Here is a 22869-nt window from a genome sequence, read left to right on the forward strand (position 1 = left end):
CTGTTTATCCAGACGTGATCAATTCCAGTGAGAATGGCCAGATTAGCGAGGTCGGATAAGTACCCTTCGTGACATTTGACATTTTGATACAAACCGCATCTAACATCAATGGTCATTTTTGCGCATGCAGCTTATGAATATTGTGTTATGATTTGGCTTGATGTGGTTCATTAGTGAAAAAGCCAGTTTTTCCAACTTCAGTAAGAAATATGACCGTTGGCAAATCCCTGACCATAGATAATTATTTTGCCATTTTGTTTGAACTGCATTATCCCAATCCCCAAAGCAAATCAGCTTCCGGAAAAAAATGGTCACCCAAACGTACTGGCCCCATCACCGATACGTACTGGTTACATCATCCAATCGTACTGGCTCCTTCATCCACACGTACGGGCCCCATCATCAACACGTACTGGTTCCATCATCAACACGTACTGGCTCCATCATCAACACGTACTGGCTCCTTCATCCACACGTACTGGCTCCATCATCATAACGTACTGGTTCCTTCATCCACACGTACTGGCCCCATCATCCACACGTACTGGCTCCATCATCCACACGTACTGGCTCCATCATCCACACGTACTGGCCCCATCGTCCACACGTACTGGCTCCATCATCATAACGTACTGGCTCCATCATCAACACGTACTGGCCCTATCATCCACACGTACTGGCTCCATCATCAACACGTACTGGTTCCATCATCCACACATACTGGCCCCATCATCCACACGTACTGGCTCCATCATCATAACGTACTGGCTCCATCATCCACACGTACTGGTTCCATCATCCACACGTACTGGCCCCATCATCAACACGTACTGGCCCCATCATCAATCCACACGTACTGGCCCCATCATCAACACGTACTGGCCCCATCATCAACACGTACTGGCCCCATCATCAACACGTACTGGCTCCATCATCATAACGTACTGGTTCCATCATCCACACGTACTGGCCCCATCATCCACACGTACTGGCTCCATCATCCACACGTACTGGCTCCATCATCCACACGTACTGGTTCCATCATCCACACGTACTGGCTCCATCACCATAACGTACTGGCTCCATCATCAACACGTACTGGCCCCATCATCCACACGTACTGGCTCCATCATCAACACGTACTGGTTCCATCATCCACACATACTGGCCCCATCATCCACACGTACTGGCTCCATCATCAACACGTACTGGCTACATCATCCACACGTACTGGTTCCATCATCCACACGTACTGGCCCCATCATCAACACGTATTGGCTCCATCATCAACACGTACTGGCTCCATCATCCACACGTACTGGCCCCATCATCCACACGTACTGGCCCCATCATCCACACGTACTGGCTTCCATCATCAACACGTACTGGTTCCCTTCATCCACACGTACTGGCTCCATCATCCACACGTACTGGCCCCATCATCCACACGTACTGGCCCCATCATCCACACGTACTGGCCCCATCATCCACACGTACTGGCCCCATCATCAACACGTACTGGCCCCATCATCCACACGTACTGGCTCCATCATCCACACGTACTGGCTCCATCATCCACACGTACTGGCTCCATCCTCCACACGTACTGGCTCCATCTTCCACACGTACTGGCTCCATCATCCACACGTACTGGTTCCATCCTCCACACGTACTGGCTCCATCCTCCACACGTACTGGCTCCATCCCCCACACGTACTGGCTCCATCATCAACACGTACTGGTTCCATCATCCACACGTACTGGCCCCATCATCCACACGTACTGGCCCCATCATCAACACGTACTGGCTCCATCATCAACACGTACTGGCTCCTTCATCCACACGTACTGGCCCCATCATCCACACGTACTGGCCCCATCATCCACACGTACTGGCTCCATCATCCACACGTACTGGCTCCATCATCAACACGTACTGGCTCCTTCATCCACACGTACTGGCCCCATCATCCACACGTACTGGCCCCATCATCCACACGTACTGGCTCCATCATCCACACGTACTGGCTCCATCATCGATACGTACTGGCCCCATCATCAACACGTACTGGCCCCATCATCCACACGTACTGGCTCCATCATCCACACGTACTGGCCCCATCATCCACACGTACTGGCTCCATCATCCACACGTACTGGCTCCATCATCCACACGTACTGGCCCCATCATCAACACGTACTGGCTCCATCATCCACACGTACTGGCCCCATCATCCACACGTACTGGCTCCATCATCGATACGTACTGGTTCCATCCTCCACACGTACTGGCCCCATCAAACAAACGCACTGCCTTTATCATTCATTGATCCGTCATTCGTAAATACTTACTCCATTTTCTGTACTACTAGATCCATCTTTCATACTCACAGGGTTCAATGACTCGTACCTTAAAGATACATCAAGCCTTTCTCCAAGGCTGTACTGAATGCTGAGCCCACGGATGTATAGTAATTCTATCCTTCGAAGAGGCAAATCTAGATAAGCTGACAGTAAGGGCCCAAGTCTGTTATTTATTATTCTTTTAGAAATTATCATTAAAACTATTAATCTTTACCTTAGAAATTTGTGCAAGTCTAAGATGCATCCATTCCAAAGGGATACGGAAGCGAAAAGTATATTTTCGACACGACCTGAACCAAGCCCTGGCCTGTCGTATATGCAGACACATGTACGCCACGCATCAGAGGTAACAGTAATCAATATTCAATACTCTCGTTTATTTGTTCTGTATGGTTGAGTGAGGAACGAGAAGACATCAGATAATGGCAATTTTTAATGATATAAGTTTACATTTGTAAACAAAACAGAGTCCATGGTTATTAAATAGTCAATAAACAGGTGATCAGGTACACAACATGATACACGTTATACAAAAATAATCTGAAAAAATATAAAGAAATTGTAATGTAAAATAACTCAGTTTGAGTACATGTTTAACTCAATTTGTGAAGTAATTGCGGATTCTGTGCGGAGTTTTGTCAGAAAACACTCAGGCCTGTAGCACTTAAAGGCACGTCGTATGTTTTTTGCTGGACATCGCTTTCATTTCTCCCGAAGAATGGGCAGTTGTCTTATTTATTCAGACGTCCAGTTCTGAAAAGAGAGTGAATGAAGGATATTGTTTTGCCCCAGTAGGCATTGTACAGATGGCCTGTAAAGATCTGAGTACAGACCAGGCAGGTGGTGATAGTATGGGCTGGGACCCACAACATCATACATTGTGTCATCATTCCTCGCCAAGACAGGTTTCGTCACTTGGGAGCGTTTCAGACTAGGAATTCCCAATGAAACGACATGTAAATGGTATATTTATGTTTTGTGGAACCTTCCTTAACACCTGCTGAACATTTGTGTTCAACAACCATGTACATTACATTACCGATTACATTAACACCAACGTAAAATGCGATGAAATAGATCGAATTGATCTAGCCACTGGACATCAAACGGTGCTACCTAACTGAGGGATTTAATTAAGAGTGCTGACCAAGCCAAGTTCCAAATCAGCTTCTGGGATTTAAACCAACGATAAAAGGAATCTTGCACACCTAAGTGACGCAACACTGTACAGGGAATTGCAGCACCTTGGGCAACTAGGCCGCCCATATCCGCCCTTCTCTCGTAGGGTACTAGTGTCAGTATGTGGTGCGATGTGTTATAAGCATAGTTCATATCAACTACATACTTCACTGATGCTGACGGGACCATGAAGATCCGGATTAGAATGAGCCTGTCGTAAGAGGCGACTAACACATGTCATCGTATTCCAATTGTGTAGATCGATATTTATGCTGTTGATCACTGGATTGTGTGGTCCAGACACGATTATTTACAGACCGCCGCCATATAGCTGGAATACTGCTCAGTGCGGCGTTAAACAACAAACAAACAAACAAATGACTAATGCTGACCAACCTTAACATTGTTCTTGATAACTTGTATGATACGCAAGCTCTCCTCCCATGTCTCCTTCTCTGCCGCCTCAATGTTCTCCTCCGCCAGTTCCACACCCTGGTCAGCAAATCATATAACTGTAATGTTTCACCTTTCATCAACAATAATATTGTGGTATTGCATTGAGTGAGTGAGTGAGTTTAGTTTTACGCCGCACTCAGCAATATTCCAGCTATATGGCGGCGGTCTGTAAATAATCGAGTCTGGACTAGACAATACAGTGATCAACAGCATGAGCATCGATCTGCGCAATTGGGAACCGATGACATGTGTCAACCAAGTCAGCGAGCCTGACCACCCGATCCCGTTAGTCGCCTCTTACGACAAGCATAGTCGCCTTGTACGGAAAGCATGGGTTGCTGAAGACCTATTCTACCCCGGATCTTCACGGGCCTGCATAGATTGAACACACGGAGGTCTTGTACTGGCATTTATGGAATCACACTTTTTCTGATATTTACTGATATCTATAGTGATAGTTTTCTCGAAGCCAGCCCTCCCTCTAGTGCCAGCAATTGTGCGTCTCAAAACATCGATTTCCCTTAACTGCTGCTGTAGCTTAAATTTCAGGTTATTCAACTAATGGTATTTATAGGGAACAGGCCGACCATTTACTGCTGTTTTGGTGCATGGATTGTTGTAGACAAACGACAGACTTTGGATTCACAGAGGTCACCATATCCAGGGAACTATTATGTTATATCGTTTGTTATATCGTTTTTTCAGATGTTATAAACTTTCCCCCTACTGTCAAGAGTAGATTACAAACTAAGGATAGATTACAAACCGAGACTTACCTTGTTCCCGATGTTGCAGGCCTTCTCCCTGTCTAGGATAGATTACAAACCGAGACTTACCCTGTTCCCAATGTTGCAGGCCTTCTCCCTACTGTCTAGGATAGATTACAAACCGAGACTTACCTTGTTCCCAAACCGAGACTTACCCTGTTCCCAATGTTGCAGGCCTTCTCCCTACTGTCCAGGATAGATTACAAACCGAGACTTACCTTGTTCCCAATGTTGCAGGCCTTCTCCCTACTGTCCAGGATAGATTACAAACCGAGACTTACCCTGTTCCCAATTGTTCCCCAGATGTTGCAGGCCTTCTCCCTACTGTCTCCCTAGGGATAGATTACAAACCGAGACTTACCTTGTTCCCAATGTTGCAGGCCTTCTCCCTACTGTCTAGGATAGATTACAAACCGAGACTTACCCTGTTCCCAATGTTGCAGGCCTTCTCCCTACTGTCTAGGATAGATTACAAACCGAGACTTACCTTGTTCCCAATGTTGCAGGCCTTCTCCCTACTGTCCAGGATAGATTACAAACCGAGACTTACCTTTCCTAATGTCAGGCCCAATGTCCAGGATGCACCGCCTTCCCAATCCCTACTGTCAAGGATAGATTACAAACCGAGACTTACCTTGTTCCCAATGTTGCAGGCCTTCTCCCTACTGTCTAGGATAGATAACAAACCGAGACTTACCTTGTTCCCGATGTTGCAGGCCTTCTCCCTACTGTCTAGGATAGATAACAAACCGAGACTTACCTTGTTCCCGATGTTGCAGGCCTTCTCCCTACTGTCCAGGATAGTGTAGTAGAATAGGGATATGTTGAGAACGAGACCAAGTCTGTTGGGATTGGTGGGCAGCAGTTCCTTCATGGCGAGCTCCATAGCCTGCTGGTACGCAGTGGTGGCGGCAGTCACAGACACTGAGGGGGAAGGGTTGATGATTTTTATAAAGAACTGTGTAAGTAGATTAATTACTAAATCGCCTGTGCATTAAACAACGATTTGCTTTAAGACGAGTGCCGACGGTGAGGCAGCATGTTCAGCTTTTTCGGGAACATATGGTGTCATCACTATTTGATGATGTATCGACGCATGGTCAGGATATGGTAGACTAACCACTAGTCTCTGAAATGAAATTATTTACAGAGAAAAAGCTCATAATATAGAAAATAAAATATAATGAAAAGGAGCCCTGAGACTTTCTTCATTTTCTGAGACTAAACAAATCTGCAGAGGGATAATTTCTTGGAATTTCACAACATGTAGAAAAGTTCTTATCACCCATAACTGCTGAAATTGTGTGCGACAGGAATATTTATTTCCCCAACACATTCCTGTCCTACTGTCAGTGGTGAGGGCCGTTTTAATGATAATGGTTTCTGGGATATATTTGCTTCAGGGTCTGTATGACAGACTTAATGATATGGTCGGAACTACACGACCGACTCTGCTTTTGACAGGGATGTCTTATGAATATGAAAAGTTGTTTTGCGATGAAAGAAAGACCAGTAAGTATGATTTAGTCGTTTGCGGGATGCGGTTTGTTTGAACGCGTCCAAGTATTTGACCTAAGCTGATCTTCTAAAGAGATGTAAGTACAGACACTGATTCACTAATTCAAAAAACTTCTTTTTCACTTTTGACATGTTTTATACTTGATCAAATCCTTAACTTGCAAATCACAGAAGAAGGAAAAAATAAAAGTGAATAAAATATAGCATGTAACTAAAAAAACTCAATAGTTTAACCGTTTCAGTATTTTTATATGTACCGTTTCCCAAGGGCCAAACTCATTCACCGCCCTCTCTTTTCAACGTCATATTTTAACAATAACAATGTGAATGTTACTCCCAGGGGAAATGCGTATGTTGAAATGAAACGTATGCACTTTATAACGATCTTAACCTGTCCTCTTCTCTCCAGTCGATATTTCAGCCATATACCGAGGGTAGTCTCCCTTTAATTTGAAAAGTAGGACTCTGGTATCGGGGGCGGTAGCTGCTTCGAGAAGGTGCTTCTCCAACAGAGTCTGAAACATATTATAGTTAGCATGGCGTCGTTTCGTATTCATGGATTCGGTCAGTATTGTTGACAAGTATTTGTAAGGATAACCCGTGAAGATCCTGGTTAGAATTGATCTTCAGTAACCCATGCTTGTAGATGGATGTTCATGCTGTTGATCACTGCATTGTCTGGTCCAGACTCGATTTTTTACAGTGAGTGAGTGAGTTTAGTGTTATGCCGCACTCAGCAATATTCCAGCTATATGGCGGCGGTCTGTAAATAATCGAGTCTGGACCAGACAATCCACTATCAGCAGCATGAGCATCGATATGCGCAATTGGGAACCGATGACATGTGTCAACCAAGTCAGCGAGTCTGACCACCCGATCCCGTTAGTTGCCACTTACGACAAGCATCGGTTACTGAAGATCAATTCTAACCCGGATCTTCACGGGTAGATTATTTTCAGACCGTCGCCATATAGCTGGAATATTGCTGAGTGCGGCGTAAAGCTAAACTATCTCGCTCATTGTAAGGATATTCTGTGTTTAAAAAGAATATAATGAACATGATGACTGAAACACTCTAGCAATAGATAATTTAGATAATCAGTCAAACTTAACTAACGTAATACTGAACATCTATGAGAAGGCAAAACAGAATGATTACTTTCTTTGCAGCCAAAATGTGTATTGCCTTCAGTATATAATGAGAATATCACCAGAAGGTCTTCACAGATGTTTGTAATTTCCTTCTCTAATACATCCATGTATTCCTTGGCGAGTTCCCTCTTGACCTCAGTTCCTGTCTTTGCTTTGTCCTTCTTGGCTTCAGCTTCCTCCTGGCCCTGTTTGTCCACTTCCTCCTGTGTGCACTGGTCTACGATGTCGTTCATCACCCGCCACGCTGACCTTCTCTCCCCCACGGCGTTCTTAAAGGCCACCGACAGCAGGTCCAGCGCACCTTGTTGGAGACAAAAACACCAAGCTCAATAGGTAATTTTACTTAAATTAGAAACCGTCCATAATTTATGGCTAGGGGATGAAAGGTTGGAGTATGTGATGATGGTTTTGTTTATGGAGAAGCATGTACAATGTGATGACCCCCTAAAATGTATGTATATAGTAAGTACATTGTATCACACACACACACACACACACACACACACACACACACACACACTCACACTCTCTCTCTCTCTCTCTCTCACACACACACACACACACACACACACACACACACACACACCTGCATGCCATGTAGAAACAAATCAGTTACCCCTTCCCCCCTGATTTTTAAGCATAATTTTAAAATATTTAATGTACAAAATTTCTCACCACCACCACCACCGCCCCTAGTACATGTGTACAGCATTGATGACGCCCCCTCCCTACCTCCCCAGAATGAACGGTAAGGGAAATAATCGTCCAGCCTAAAAATAGTGACGTTTTCTAGTGTAAAGACAGTTTGTTTTGGTTATTTCTCCATCGCTTGGATATTGCTTAAAAGGGTGTTAGATTGAGCTGACATACCATATAAAAGGACAATTACTATATGGCATCCAACCCTTGAACCAGACACATCCGACCTGTAACAGGTGTAGGTTGTCATGTGGTTTAATCACATGGTGAGTGAATCACTCTATCGAGCATCACATGTCTGTTGCAAATCAATAGCTCGCAGTTTCTGCATGCGATGGCGTCTCGGTTCACATGCACTAAGATAGAGGACTTGAGATTGAAATGTCAATGAAACCCAAAGGTCACTTTGCTCTGGCTGGTAGTGAACGTCTCCAGGGACGGATACATGGCAATTGTACAGTCGAACAATCCGGCATGTTATTACACTACGTGGTCGGCAATTTTGGCATCAAAGATCCATTGCAGTTGCTACTCTTAACTGACGCTGTACCATCTACTTGTGCGTTAATCGGTACCCCGTGGTCTTACGTGACCTCTGAACATATACATTATATGGAATTGCCGAACTGTAGCCTGGCTGAGTGAGTGAGTGTTACAAGAAGGGCAGAATGTGATTTAGGCTACCTTACACATTCCATTTAAACTGAAGTACACACTCAGGGGGTGGTGGGGTAGCCTAGTGGTTAAAGCGTTGGCTCGTCACGCCGAAGACCCGGGTTCGAATCCCCACATGGGTACAACGTGTGAAGCCCATTTCTGGTGTCCCCCGCCGTAATGTTGCTGGAATATTGCTAAAAGCGGCGTAAAACTAAACTCACTCACTCAGTCGCTCACTCACACAACGCGTTTCAGCGTTTCGAAGACTGTTGTTAGTCTAGTGTACTGTTGTCTACTTTCTCTCGCCCCACAAGTATGTATGTATGTGCGTGCGTGCCAACGGATGGAAGGATGGATGGATGTATTTATATATATGTGTGTGTGTGTGTGTGTGTGTGTGTGTGTGTGTGTGTGTGTGTGTGTGTGTGTGTGTGTGTGTGTGTGTGTGTGTGTGTGTGTGTGTGTGTGTGTGTGTGTGTGTCCGAGATGCACAAGCGTATCCACTTGTAAACCTTCATACACCTTTCTCTACCTACGTTAATAACAATCTTCCTACCGACCTGTTCTTTTTAAAATATAACATAATCAATTTTTGCAACAGTAAACTTTCATGAACGTGGACCAAAGTCCATACAACGGGAAGTCTGGGGTTCTATTTTCATTTCTGTCCTATATTTATTATTTCGAATCGTGTGCCACAAGAAATATATACATAAATACATTTAAATATCCATACACAAGAAGTGTAATGAAAATAATACCCATCATGATATCTTGTTTTGAAGATGTAGCCGTACAAGCAAACCTGCTGTCCAAAGACGACCCAAGCTTCCAGTGGCAATGGTTATAAAGGATGAGAGAGTGAGTGAGTGATTATACAGGATGAGAGAGTGAGTGATTATACAGGAGTGAGTGAGAGAGTGAGTGATTATACAGGATGAGAGTGAGTGATTATACAGGATGAGTGAGTGAGTGATTATACAGGATGAGAGAGTGAGTGATTATACAGGATGAGAGAGTGAGTGAGTGATTATACAGGATGAGTGAGAGTGAGTGATTATACAGGATGAGTGAGTGAGTGATTATACAGGATGAGAGAATGAGTGATTATACAGGATGAGTGAGTGAGTGATTATACAGGATGAGAGAGTGAGTGAGGATGATTATACAGGATGAGTGAGTGAGTGATTATACAGGATGAGAGAGTGAGTGATTATACAGGATGAGAGTGAGTGATTATACAGGATGAGTGAGTGAGTGATTATACAGGATGAGAGAGTGAGTGATTATACAGGATGAGTGAGTGAGTGATTATACAGGATGAGAGAGGAGTGATTATACAGGATGAGTGAGTGAGTGATTATACAGGATGAGTGGAGAGTGAGTGATTATATACAGGATGAGTGAGTGATTATACAGATTAGAGTGATTATACAGGATGAGTGAGTGATGAGATGAGTAAGAGTGATTATACAGGATGAGAGAGTGAGTGATTATACAGGATGAGTAGAGTGAGTGATTATACAGGATGAGAGAGTGAGTGATTATACAGGATGAGTGAGTGAGTGATTATACAGGATGATTGAGTGAGTGATTATACAGGATGAGAGGAGTGATACAGGATTGGAGAGTGAGTGATTATACAGGATGATTGAGTGATTATATACAGGATGAGAGAGTGAGTGATTATACAGGATGAGTGAGTCTGGTTTTAGCAATATTCCAGCAATATCACGGCGGCGGACACCAGAAATGGGCTTCACACATTGTACACATGTGGGGATTCGAACCCGGGCCTTCGGCGTGACGATCGAACGTTTTAACCACTAGGCTACCCCACCGCCCCTGTACAGGATGAGCTGGACTAGTGCACGACATACCATAAGAAACACTCTTCAATGTCTATAAGTGATTAAAGTATTTACTTGACACTTGTAAATGCCTCAATAATGTATTGAACAGATCAATATTCACCCAAACAATCTATACACATTGTGTTGCAAGTATATACTACATGTATCTATGAATCATGTAATGGAACACTGGCAATGTATACTGTGTTTTGAAAATATATGTTAACGATGCATAACGGTTACAAATATGAAGATATACCCAATAGAGATGTAAGAAAACACATGACACAAAATCACGTTCGTGTTGAGGTGAACTATCATAACGTTTCAGATACACACAGAAGGACCACAAAAACCTGCCATGAGTTGTCCACCCTTGTTTTGTACAAAATCAGCTATAAAGACTTAAATGACGCAAACGGGGACACCAACTGACTCTTCTGGTCACAAGAGGCATTTACCCCAGACAATTTTCTCTGACACTTTCAGTGCCTGATTAAAAATTAAAAGTAAGTGTTATCGACTTAGAAGTAACACAAAAAGAGACTCACCATGTTTTTCTAGATAATCTGGGTAGTCTTTCACTAAGCATTTCACATATTCCTTCATCTCATCAAACCTCTCCCCTTGTTCTGCTAACTGAATCCTCACCAACATCCTTTCCGGACTTTCCGCCATGGTGTGTTTGATTTTGTGTTCTATAATTTATAATTGTCGTGAGTTTTTACCTTATAAATGTTCTATGAACCCTTCCTAGAGATATACAACCCGCGCCTAGACAGACACATGGTCACCGTAGGGACTTGAAAGGTTAATTATGTTGTTGTACTAGCATACTTCAGAACACCAACTGCTCATGGCGGGAACATGATCGTTCATGCATGCAGTTCCTCTTTGTATTGTTTGAGTCCTCTTTTCCAATCGATAGTTTACTTGTTGTTTTACAGGTATCGATAACTAATTAATAAATTAATAGGTTGGCAGGTACATTGTTCTTACTTTTCTACTCCAACAATTTCAAAACATCGATCTTGGTGCTATCTCGTGTGTTAGTAGGAGGGAAGAATGGTATGAGTCTCCTTTGTTACGGTGAGATATTTTCCTGTCACAGTGGGTATTCCTCTCTATAATAGCACTGGGAGGAGAACAAGTGGATGCATGGTCCTGGGAAACTCGAGTCGCTTCTTCCTCTGACTTCTTGTTCGACAAGTCTCATAGAAACGTACTGACACGCAAACCACATCATGTTTCTTAGCTGAGCTGTTTCTTGCTCGGAGAAAGTTGGGTTTAAAGTTGTGAAATCTATGTCCATCAAATCCCATCGTTCTGGCATAATCGGAGAGAGACCCAAAGTCACCCACGTCTTAGACTGACTGACTGAGTGAGTTTGGTTTTACGCCGCTTTTAGCAATATTCCAGCAACATCACGGCGAGGGACACCAGAAATGGGCTTCACACATTCTTAGACTTTTAAACCAATAAGCAAGCGTATTGTGCTAACATAAGATCCATTTCCAATCAAAACTAAGACATGTACAGTTCATTTTACCGTCCATCAGATAATAAATAACTGATCAGATTAAAGAACATTCAAGAAATTCTCTAATTTTGTAGCACAAACCACACATGATAGAGATACACTTCCACGCTGTGGTCGACTCAACCTAATTCATGTACTCTTACTGGCGTATCGATCTTGCAATATTAAAATATGTGTTTCGTCGCGTCTATCTCCTTGAGAGATAGTTAACAGAAGATGGTAGTCCGGTAAACGCGTCCGTGGATAAATGGCCCATTTGCACAAATTGATGTAGAAGACACGCGGCCGATGGATATCGCCAAACGGGAATTACTCGTAAAGACAACTGACACATACCGGAACTAGACTCCATTCCAGCAGAAACAACACTAAAAGAGCGTTAAGATTACTTTGTACAAAACATCAAGTTCAGGACACTTCCCGCTGCATTATTCTGTTGACTTAGCATTCAGTCATCCGCTCACTCTTTTTGTTGACGTTGTTAAAACAAGACATCCTAAAACATGGGTCTTCCTAGCTCGTCAGTTGACAGTGTCTACCTCAGATACCTGACACGTCGCAGAGTAAAATCACACTTGACACGTGTGTCTATCTCACCCACTAACTGACATATGTGTCTACCTCACTTGACACGTGTGTCTATCTCACCAACTACCTAAAACATATGTCTACCTCACCCGACACTTGACACATTTGTCTATCTCACCCACTACCTGAAACATGTGTTTACTTTACCCCACACTTGACACGTGTGTCTATCTCAACCACTACCTGAAATATGTGTGTACCTCACCCGACACTTGACACGTGTGTCTATTTCACCCACTACTTGAAACATGTGTGTATCTCACGCACTACCTGAAACATGTGTCTCTCTCACGCACTACCTGAAACATGTGTCTATCTCACGCACTACCTGAAACATGTGTCTATGTCACCCACTACCTGAAACATGTGTCTCTTCACTTGACACGTGTGTCTATCTCACCCACTACCTGAAACATGTGTCTATCTCTTCCAGACACTTGACACATGTGTCTATCTCACCCACTACCTGACAACATGTCTACCTCACTTCGACGACACTTGACACGTGTGTCTATCTCACCCACTACCTGAAACATGTGTCTACCTTCACCCGACACTTGACACGTGTGTCTATCTCACCCACTACCTGAAACATGTGTTTACTTCACCCGACACTTGACACGTGTGTCTATCTCACCCACTACCTGACACATGTGTCCGCCCCGACACTTGACACGTGTGTCTATCTCACCCACTACCTGACACATCACCTCACAATACACATGTGTCTACTCACCCACCCCTGACACACTTGACACGTGTGTCTATCTCACCCACTACCTGAAACATGTGTTTACTTCACCCGACACTTGACACGTGTGTCTATCTCACCCACTACCTGAAACATGTGTCTACTTCACATGACACTTGACACGTGTGTCTATCTCACCCACTACCTGACATATGTGTCTACCTCACCAGACACGTGTCTATCTCACCCACCACCTGACATTTGTGTATACCTCACCCGACACTTGACACGTGTCTATCTCACCCACTACCTGACACATGTGTCTACCTCACCCGACACTTGACACGTGTGTCTATCTCACCCACTACCTGACACATCTGTCTACCTCACCCGACACTTGACACATGTGTCTATCTCAACCACTACCTGAAGCATGTGTTTACTTTACCCAACACTTGACACGTGTGTCTATCTCAACCACTACCTGAAATATGTCTACCTCACCCGACACTTGACACGTGTGTCTATTTCACCCACTACTTGAAACATGTGTGTATCTCACGCACTACCTGAAACATGTGTCTCTCTCACCCACTACCTGAAACATGTGTCTATCTCACGCACTACCTGAAACATGTGTCTATGTCACCTACTACCTGAAACATGTGTCTACCTCACCCTACTGGTATGCCCTGTTATCTCTCTCTATTATCTACAATTTCTAAATGATGTATATGTCTATTTAACCTGTTAGGAATAATTTGAGGCCATTAGTCACTATAAACGTGATACTTTATATTTGCTTGAAATCTGAACGAAGATTTCGTGACAAAACAGTTCGTAAAATGCCGAGGATGGTCTAGGTCACTGTCTAGGTCGTGACTGGGCTGGGTTTACCAAAGTAGATAGGTAAATACAAATACATGCAAATGGAGAGGTTATTTTGTAAACGCAGGGTGTTTCCTGTACACGTATTCAGATGATATCACCCAGCAGTTATAAAGCTTTAGCTTTAGCTGCAAACAAGTGAAGCAAGAGGGGGCAAATCCCATATGTGAAAAGGACAAATCAACAACATGTACACATGTACACATGTAGTATTTATTAAGTGACGCTCACGTATTACATTGTTTCTGTTTGTAAATGGTATTATTACGTCTTGCTACATAACGGGGCGGTGGGGTAGTCTAGTGGTTAAAGTGTCCGTTCGTCACGCCGAAGACCCGGGCTCGATTCCCTACGTAGGTACAATGTGTGAAGCCCATTTCTGGTGTCCCCCGCCGTGATATTGCTGAAATATTGCTAAAAGCGGCATAAAACTCACTCACTCACTCGAGCAAGCGGATTATACACTCAAACACTCCCGAGTCGAACTGCAGGATTTTCTCGAAGTACAAGCTTGGTCACTGACTATTCTTTCTTTAGACATCTTCCTCGACACAACAGTGTTTGAATGTTCCTCAACCAGCTCTACGCGATGAACGAATATAAAGCTATACGTTAATTGCAATCTATCGCCCGATTTGGATGGGACCACAAGGTGCGGGTAGGTGTCCAAATAGCTAAATCGTTCACTGTTGACGTCAAAGTCTAGGGTTCGACTCCCCAAACGGGTACACTATGTAAAACCTAATCGTGGTGTCCCATGCCGTGAAATTCCTGAAATGTTGTTAAAAAACTATATTCATCCACTCACTCATAACGTTCTTCGTTTTAGGCTCCTCGGTGCCTAAGGTAGAATTTATGTTTACCTGTGGCAATCAGAATGTTGTGAGTTGTGGCAAATGTACACTCAAGACATTATTTACAATACCAACTTTTATTTCCTCATAATCAGCAGCAAATAATGGAGTTATCTTACCAGAACCTCTTACACACAGTTCTTTTGAAGGGGATACTTATTAATTAACAAAATGTTGCGAAATTTACACTATAACTGATGTGTTGAAAGGAAGATTTATTCAGAAACCCTTGAAATCGTTCTCAGTAAAACATATATGTTTAAAATATGTATTGCCTTACAATTAACATCATTATTACATATGTCTTTTGTAAATGATAAATACGTTTGAAAAAATGACTTCATAGGGTAGAATTTATAGACTTGACTTAATAAAATGGGCCAACACGGTATTACTATTTCTGGTCAAAGATCACATACAAACTAGTAAGTAGAAGAAAGCTACACATGGATTGTAAAATGGGGAGTTGTGATAGTTCACAATCTCCTTAAGAAAGGTCAGCATAAACATTATGGATTTATACCACCGTCAACAAATAATACTATGGGTGATCAATTGAAACGTTCAACTAACATAATGCCTGTATTGATTTTAGCATACGTTATCAACAATGACTCTCTGGTGATCAATGTTATGACATAAAGGGTTTGCTCAGAGCGCTTCTAAATATCAATATGTTCAGTATATATTGTAAGTGAAGTAAACTGATGGAACATATCCTGTGTTTGATGTATCGGAGTGTGCATCAATCTGTACTGTCATCCGGGTCCTCCGAAGTCCATAACTAGAACATAGAACGGAAAGGTTATCTCTTCCAATACGGTTTGAAGAAACATACTGCAACATAATCAGGGTTTTGATTACATCAACATGACTGAAGACTTTGTGTCCGACTCCTGTGTCAGATGAATAAATGTCCGAAAGTGATAGCAATTAGATTATGAATTTCTGTGTGCAATTACTTATTTTCACTTATGGAACCATCAAGTATATGTTGTGAGTGTGTGAGTTGAGTTTTATGCCGCGCTCAGCAATATTCAAGTAATGTGGCGGTAAATGTCATGACATAAAGAGGTATTTCGAGTCTCCAGGTCGACATGTTGCGATGTCGTACAGTGTGTCGTGGTGGAACTTACCGTTAAGTTATCTCTGATGAGTTGGAGTATCTGCGTGCTGCTCTTGTAGTTGGTTTCATCAAGGTTGTCCAGGTCGGCAATGGCCGCGTCGAACGCCTGAAAGTAGATACGCCGCTTTTAGCAATATTCCAGCGATATCACGGCGGGGGACACCAGAAATGGGCTTCACACATTGTACCCATGTGAGGAATTAACCACTAGGCTATCCCACCGTCCCAACACCAGTGAAGATCCGGGTTGAAACTAAACTTTAGGAACCTTCGTTTCTCGCCGCGACAGGAATCGGATGGTCAGACTCGCTAAGTTTGCTTAATCCAAATTGCTTATTAGAAGCTCTGGCGCTAGCAAAATGCAACTAATCAACCGATCCTAACTGAATAATCGTAGCAACGACTAGCATTACCTCCGAACGCTTCTAGTCCCTTCATTTTAAGCCTTTTTGATTTGGTAAAAGACTGGAGGAGACAACAGCTGGGATCATATGAACATATAGTCACGTTTGTGTGTTTTCGGTGCTCGTACTATCGTCCACTATCTATTCAATGCATACACATTATCGTTGAGCTGTCCTTCAAAACGCTGAGACATCTCCCCATACAGCGGATGTACTGACCGATTTGGCTAATTTACAAGCATGGTGGCGGTTCTCTGCAATCTCATAGTAGAACACAGACACGTTGAGAGCCAGGCCAAGCTTCTCTGGGTGGGTCGGAGGCATTGACTCCACTTCCGTCATGGCTTTCTTATAAAACGTCTCTGCATTGCTCACCGATGCTGAAATGTTAACATATTATGCATTATATCACGTGTCTTAAAATATCAGTGTTATCAAACGGCATTAAAGAGACTAAATAACGACATTACCTGCTTTTTTGTCAGCTGTTTGAATTTCCGCCATATATCGAGAGTAATCTCCCTTGGTTTTGAGAAGACTGACCTTCGCATCCATCGTAGTTGCAACTTTGAGTAAATGTTTGTCGATAATGTCCTAGTCAGGAAAAAACAGAGAATTGAGATAATAAAGTTCATGCAAAGCCAATTTCACTATAGAGGTCATGTTCACATATACTGTTATCTTACCTCACACATAAATGTCGCTTTCTGATTGGCTGAGCACTCTTCTATTATTTTCAATGTACCCCGCTTACAAGCGAGTAACATTTCAATGTACCCCGCTGTCAATGGCAACTCATTTGGTACTTCGTGGTAGTAATTCTTTATCTCGAATAACATTGAATCACGTATGATGTACGGAAATTACCGATGTTTTGCGAATGCAAATCGATGGAAGGGAGATAGCTCTAAATCTGTTTTTCTTGTCAGCAAAATCTAGCGATGGCTACAAAAAGATTTGTACCCGTGCTTCAAACAATTCAAAATTAACATTAAGGTGTTCGGTAAGATAAATTCGTTGTTCACTGGTCACAAGTGGGGCATGGGTTGGTTTACATGGGAAATAAACATCGAGGGTACATCAACCCATGCCCCCCTCGTGACCAGTGAACAACTTATAATGCACAAAAGAACGTACACCTGGTTTTTTGAGACTATTAAAACAACGTAAATATTTTGCTAGCAATGTTCCAATTGGGTACGATATCTATAGTGTTATTGCAACACGTACACAATGTTTGTGACTTGTGAGTCGCAATCAAAACATTTTTCTAAATATTACGCTGTTTTCAGGAAAACATTTTACCAAAGCATCAGGTGTGTACTTTACACCAGTTAATGACAGAGATAGTACGGATAGAGGTAAGAACCACCGGTATAAAGCAGGAATATTGATGATTGCAGGTTAACACATAAATCACCCAATAACATGGTAAATATGTAATAAACATAAGATACCACTATGTCTGTGCAGTACTCTGTGAGCTCGTCTTCAATGTTCGCCAAAAACCGTCTCATGATATCTTTCGTCCTCTCGTTGGTGGCCTGGGGCATACTGTTAATGATTCTCCACGAACAGCGCCGGTGTCCAACACAGTTCTTGAAGGCGATGGACAGGAACTTCAGCTGACCTGGAACACCAACATGTTTCGTAGACAAGAGTCTAAAACATAAACAGTTTGGGCAATCTATGGGCCATGGTGCTGTTAAAATGTTCATTAACTTGGAACAAACACACGTTCCTCTAGTCGACTGCAGGTCATAAGAATTTGAGTTCCTGAAGACACTGACCTTGGACTTAGTGGTGTTCCGATGATCGATTATAATCGAAAATTGATTGGTTACCCTTTCACGACGCGACAATTGATTGCAAAATTTCATAATCGATTGTCGGTAAGAATTCTTTCGAAAACAGTAAAGAATACCCAACTCAGACCACAAGACAACTGCCAGTTACCGATGATCATAACTTCTATCCGCATTATTTACAGAAATCACAATCATATTGCGTCTACACACGTCTCGAAATGAAGTGTAGTTGACAGAAAATGGATACGTATAAATATTTTGTTTTGCTAAATGCAGGGGCGGATATAGCTTTTTTTTAGAAAGGGGGGGTTGCACCCTCTTGAGAAAGGAGGGGTGCACACTTCATTTTCACCCGTTTTCATGGGTCACGCCTATGTAAATGCCATATTTATTGGAGCTGGCTATCACAACAAACTGTCATGTGCATTTCACCTCATTCCATGCGCGTACAACTTCCGCTTACCATGTTCATGAGGGTACGCATTTCGCTCCGATAACGATAGCACCAATTTAACATTATTCTTAACAATCACAAACTGATTACCGCCTCGCCATCAATTGACCGCTAGTTTACAGTGACATAGGTGAAAACGTGTGTGCGTGCACGTTTATTTCCATGCGCATACAACTTCCGCTTACCTTGTCCGTGAGGGTCCGTATAACCTTAGTGTTGATTATACATAATTTACATTTATAGAGTAATACTTGTAAGTAAAATTACACAATGCTGAGATATATTTCTCTTGGTAGAATAATAGTTTTAAATTATTAAAGTTTAACGATCACTGCGTCAGAATTCATCCTGTGATATTATTGGGCATGTTTCAACAAGATCGCCGGGAAACGTGTGCACAGCTGATTGCTATTTCCGGCTACGAGACAAATACATGTACACACGGTAATCTTAATCCCTGCATATAATGCAATGCCTAGCAAAAACAAATTAGAACTGAAAAGGTAAATAATCTTGTCTAGTGATGGTTAATTGCAAATTTTACGTCTTCACTGACAAAGTCATTTTCTCTTTATACTTGTGCGAAGTGATACGATGTCCAGGAAAAAGGTTTGACGAAAGTGTTACCCGTAGATAAGTCGACCCCCTTCTATAGGCTGCCTTTTTTGGTCTTCAAAATTCGGCTTATCTACGCTAATATACGGTATTACCTTTCTTTGAAATGACTTTAATGAGTTTAAATACGTAAAACTCGATCTTCGAGGTAAAGCGAGCAGACAGTCACTTCTTGTGCTTTTCCGGCGGCGAATAACGCCTTTATTTACGTATCCATAGTTACGTATCTAAAAATATAGTAATAGTAGAACAGTAGTACCCAGATGCAAAAGTTTGAGTGGAGGTGTCATTCCCATTGTTTGAATGTTTTTTATTCACTTTTCTAGTCAGTCACCGGCATTTAGTCATGTAGTGTTTTTATGACATCTGACAAGAGTTATTGTTTGATTGGTAATTGATGCTGTTGATGGTAAATAATAAACCATAAAAGAGCCCCCCAAAATCTTTTCTTTTGTGTACCTCTACATGTTCAACCATCTGTCTCTGAACTGTACTTTACCTTTAGAAGTCTGAGACAATAACAAACACATGGAAATCACAACCGATTCCCAATTTCCCACCACTATTTGAACTTTCAACTATCCCAGAACCAAAGAACCTATAGGTCATAAACTGTAACTTCACCTAACCTAGACAGTAGTGTTGGGAATTGGTTAAAATCTCATAATTGATGATTGGTTCATTACAACCGATCAATCGTCGAAAATAATTGGTTAGCGTCATGTATGAAATGTTCCTGATATTTTTGTAAAAGCACAAAACCATAAAGAAAAAACATGTTGTTCATTGGTGTGTTTTTTTGCAAATTGCACATCTTTAAATGATATCTAGTACCTTAGGAACATAAATTTCGTAGGGTTTTAAAGATAAATTCAATTGTCACTTGGAACGAGCTTGTAGTGCTCATGAAATGTAACAGACAGAACCAACCGTGTGAAAAATATTGTTAATGCAAAAATGTTCCAGAATTGTTTGTGTTCGATTATGAGAAAACATGATCGATTGTTTGGTCGTTTAGTCACTGCGACCAATCTTCGATTATTTCAATTAATCGGACCAACACTACTAGACAGCAGACATCAGGGAGACTGTAAACTGTGACTTCGATGGGTCTAGAACCAAGAAACCTGCAGGTTCTAACCTGTAACCTCACCTGACCTAGTTAATAGAAATCATGTAGGTTATAAAACGTAATTTCAGCTGATCTTGAACAAGTGTTTGCGCGGGTTATATACTGTAACTTCACCCGACACAGAAATCGTCTGGGTTAAACACAGTTTAGTTTCTCTTGAACTGGAGTTCTTGTAGTTTACAAACTGGTACTTCAGCTGACCTACAAAGGGATCCTACAGAATATAATAAGTATCTACAATTAGCTTGGAACCCGAGATCCTGTAGGTTGAACACTGTAGTGTCAGCTGGTCTGGGACAAGAGTTCTTTTAATCTGTAAACAATAACATCAGGTACTAGAAGCAGTGTTCCTGTGTGTTATAGTTGACGTAAGACTGGAGTTCCTGCAGTATATAAACAGGCAACTGGGTTGTTGGCGACCACTCGCTCATCCCCAAAACATTAACACCGACTCATATAGCATACTTCGTTTTGATGTTTTCGTTCGGACTCGGATGCTGGAGATAGATGCTTTCTTTACTATAAAGTGCCACTGCTGCAATTTAGTTACGCAATTTGTCACATGAACTCTCTCTCTCTCTCTCTCTCTCTCTCTCTCTCTCTCTCTCTCTCTCTCTCTCTCTCTCTCTCTCTCTCTCTCTCTCTCTCTCTCTCTCTCTCTCTCTCTCTCTCTCTCTCTCTCTCTCTCTCTCTAGCATGGAGTCAATATTCACAAACAGATGTTAATAATACTGATGTTAACGATTGAGTAAACAACAATATGCCTTCCAACAATCACATCAGAGTTACAACATGTGACCGACGACTTATCTTACCATGTATTATCGCATTCTATTTAATGCTTATCTGGGGCCCAGATGAGTTGCAGGTCATACGGTGTGTGCTCTGTGCCAGCCCGTGGACAGCAGAGCTAATGCCAACTCACCTTCTTTAATGAGATATTCCGGGTACTCTTGGGCCAAACGTTTCACAACTTCCAGCATGTCCGTGTATCGTTCGGCACTCTCGGCCATCTTCAGCTTCAGAAGCAACTTCTCCTGTTCGCTTAAAGCCATATTTTTGTAGTATTAACGTCTGTGTTCTTGCCTGATAGTATTGTAGGTACGCCACTTAACTCTCTCTGCATGTATCCCACACAACTCCAGCTTTACAAAAGATAGCGTTACGTTATACTCGGTAAGGGCCATTCTGTTTACTACTTTGGCCCTGATAGACTACATCTTCCGTTACAGCGTGGTAGTACAATAGCATTATTGATGAAGTGTATATTCATTGATCAGGAGAAGAGTCATTCACCCGTGCAAGCATCTCGTTCGTGTCGAAAACTATTAGACCGTTGCTTATTAATATTAAAAACACCAGTATAATAACGATTTATAGGATTGGTTTTAATAACCTATTACAGGCTTTTCGTAATACATATAGGAATGTGAGATGTTGCATCATCAAGTTGCCGGCCACGTGGTGAGTTATTGATCCTTGGAGGTGAGCTATGGACGAAGTGTTTTGGGGGCATGTAAATATATGTGAACAGGTTCTGTGATGTGGACAAATATAGCTTGTGTAAGCATTTGCTTACACACACATGCAGGTGGTTGGTGTTAAACGCCGCACTCAGCAGTATTCAAGCTATATGGCGGCAGTCTGTAAATAATCGAGTCTGGACCAGACAATCCAGTGATCAACAGCATGGGCATCGATCTAAGCAATTGGAATACGATGACATGTGTCAACCAAGCCAGCGAGCCCGACCAACCGATCCCGTTAGTCACCTCTTACGACAAGCATGGGTTACTGAACTCTATCCCGGATCTTCACAAGTCGTAAATACATATAGATACAAAACGCCAATCAAGCAAATGACCAGCCCCGAATATCCACCGTAAAAGATTCCATTGAGGTAAAGGCAAAACAGTCACTTGAAACATACTGACCTTGGTCAAATGGTCAGGTTAAAGTTACCCATCGTGATCACTGAGTTGTATGTGAGAATGCCGTATCACGCCACATTCACCATTATTCCAGGTACATGAGTGACTGGTGTCTTACGCCGCCTTTGTTAACATCCCAGCAATATCACGACGAACTGAGTTCTTACGCCGCTTTTAGCTTCCCATGGCGGGG

The 22869-nt window shown here is 42.4% G+C and overlaps 2 protein-coding genes across 3 annotated transcripts; both read right to left on the reverse strand.

The window, feature by feature from the left end:
* Positions 1-2782: 2782 nt before the first annotated feature.
* On the reverse strand, positions 2783-11553 carry LOC124258806 (14-3-3-like protein). 2 transcript variants are annotated; one of them, XM_046692896.1, is made up of 6 exons: positions 11197-11553; positions 7496-7737; positions 6676-6799; positions 5527-5690; positions 3940-4035; positions 2783-3117 (listed from the first exon to the last, which is right to left on the reverse strand). In XM_046692896.1, the coding sequence occupies exons 1-6, from the start codon at positions 11321-11323 to the stop codon at positions 3100-3102; spliced, it is 771 nt and encodes a 256-aa protein (XP_046548852.1). In that variant the 5' UTR covers positions 11324-11553; the 3' UTR covers positions 2783-3099. The 2 variants fall into 2 exon arrangements, with proteins under 2 accessions (XP_046548852.1, XP_046548853.1); XM_046692897.1 differs by lacking the exon at positions 11197-11553 and adding an exon at positions 8307-8401.
* A 3714-nt stretch (positions 11554-15267) lies between these two features.
* Positions 15268-21903, reverse strand: LOC124258803 (14-3-3 protein beta/alpha-like). The gene is made up of 6 exons (XM_046692892.1): positions 21671-21903; positions 18194-18366; positions 17207-17330; positions 16956-17116; positions 16343-16438; positions 15268-15990 (listed from the first exon to the last, which is right to left on the reverse strand). The coding sequence occupies exons 1-6, from the start codon at positions 21798-21800 to the stop codon at positions 15952-15954; spliced, it is 723 nt and encodes a 240-aa protein (XP_046548848.1). The 5' UTR covers positions 21801-21903; the 3' UTR covers positions 15268-15951.
* Positions 21904-22869: the final 966 nt, after the last annotated feature.

This window comes from Haliotis rubra, unplaced genomic scaffold (genome assembly GCF_003918875.1).
Source record: "Haliotis rubra isolate DU_JTF1 unplaced genomic scaffold, ASM391887v1 Scf70, whole genome shotgun sequence".
Taxonomy (NCBI): Eukaryota; Metazoa; Mollusca; class Gastropoda; order Lepetellida; family Haliotidae; genus Haliotis; species Haliotis rubra.

What these genes read in the sequence shown, in the direction of transcription:
- LOC124258806 (XM_046692896.1), bottom strand. Translation starts at nt 11,323, where the DNA reads ATGGCGGAAAGTCCGGAAAGGATGTTGGTGAGGATTCAGTTAGCAGAA. An exon ending in AGATTATCTAGAAAAACATG is followed by an intron (nt 7,738 to 11,196) that starts GTGAGTCTCTTT and finishes GTCTCCAACAAG; the next exon opens with GTGCGCTGGACCTGCTGTCG. An exon ending in GACTGGAGAGAAGAGGACAG is followed by an intron (nt 5,691 to 6,675) that starts GTTAAGATCGTT and finishes CTTCCCCCTCAG; the next exon opens with TGTCTGTGACTGCCGCCACC.
- LOC124258803 (XM_046692892.1), bottom strand. Translation starts at nt 21,800, where the DNA reads ATGGCTTTAAGCGAACAGGAGAAGTTGCTTCTGAAGCTGAAGATGGCC. An exon ending in AGTACTGCACAGACATAGTG is followed by an intron (nt 17,331 to 18,193) that starts GTATCTTATGTT and finishes TTTCCTGACTAG; the next exon opens with GACATTATCGACAAACATTT. An exon ending in TCATCAGAGATAACTTAACG is followed by an intron (nt 15,991 to 16,342) that starts GTAAGTTCCACC and finishes TCTATGTTCTAG; the next exon opens with TTATGGACTTCGGAGGACCC.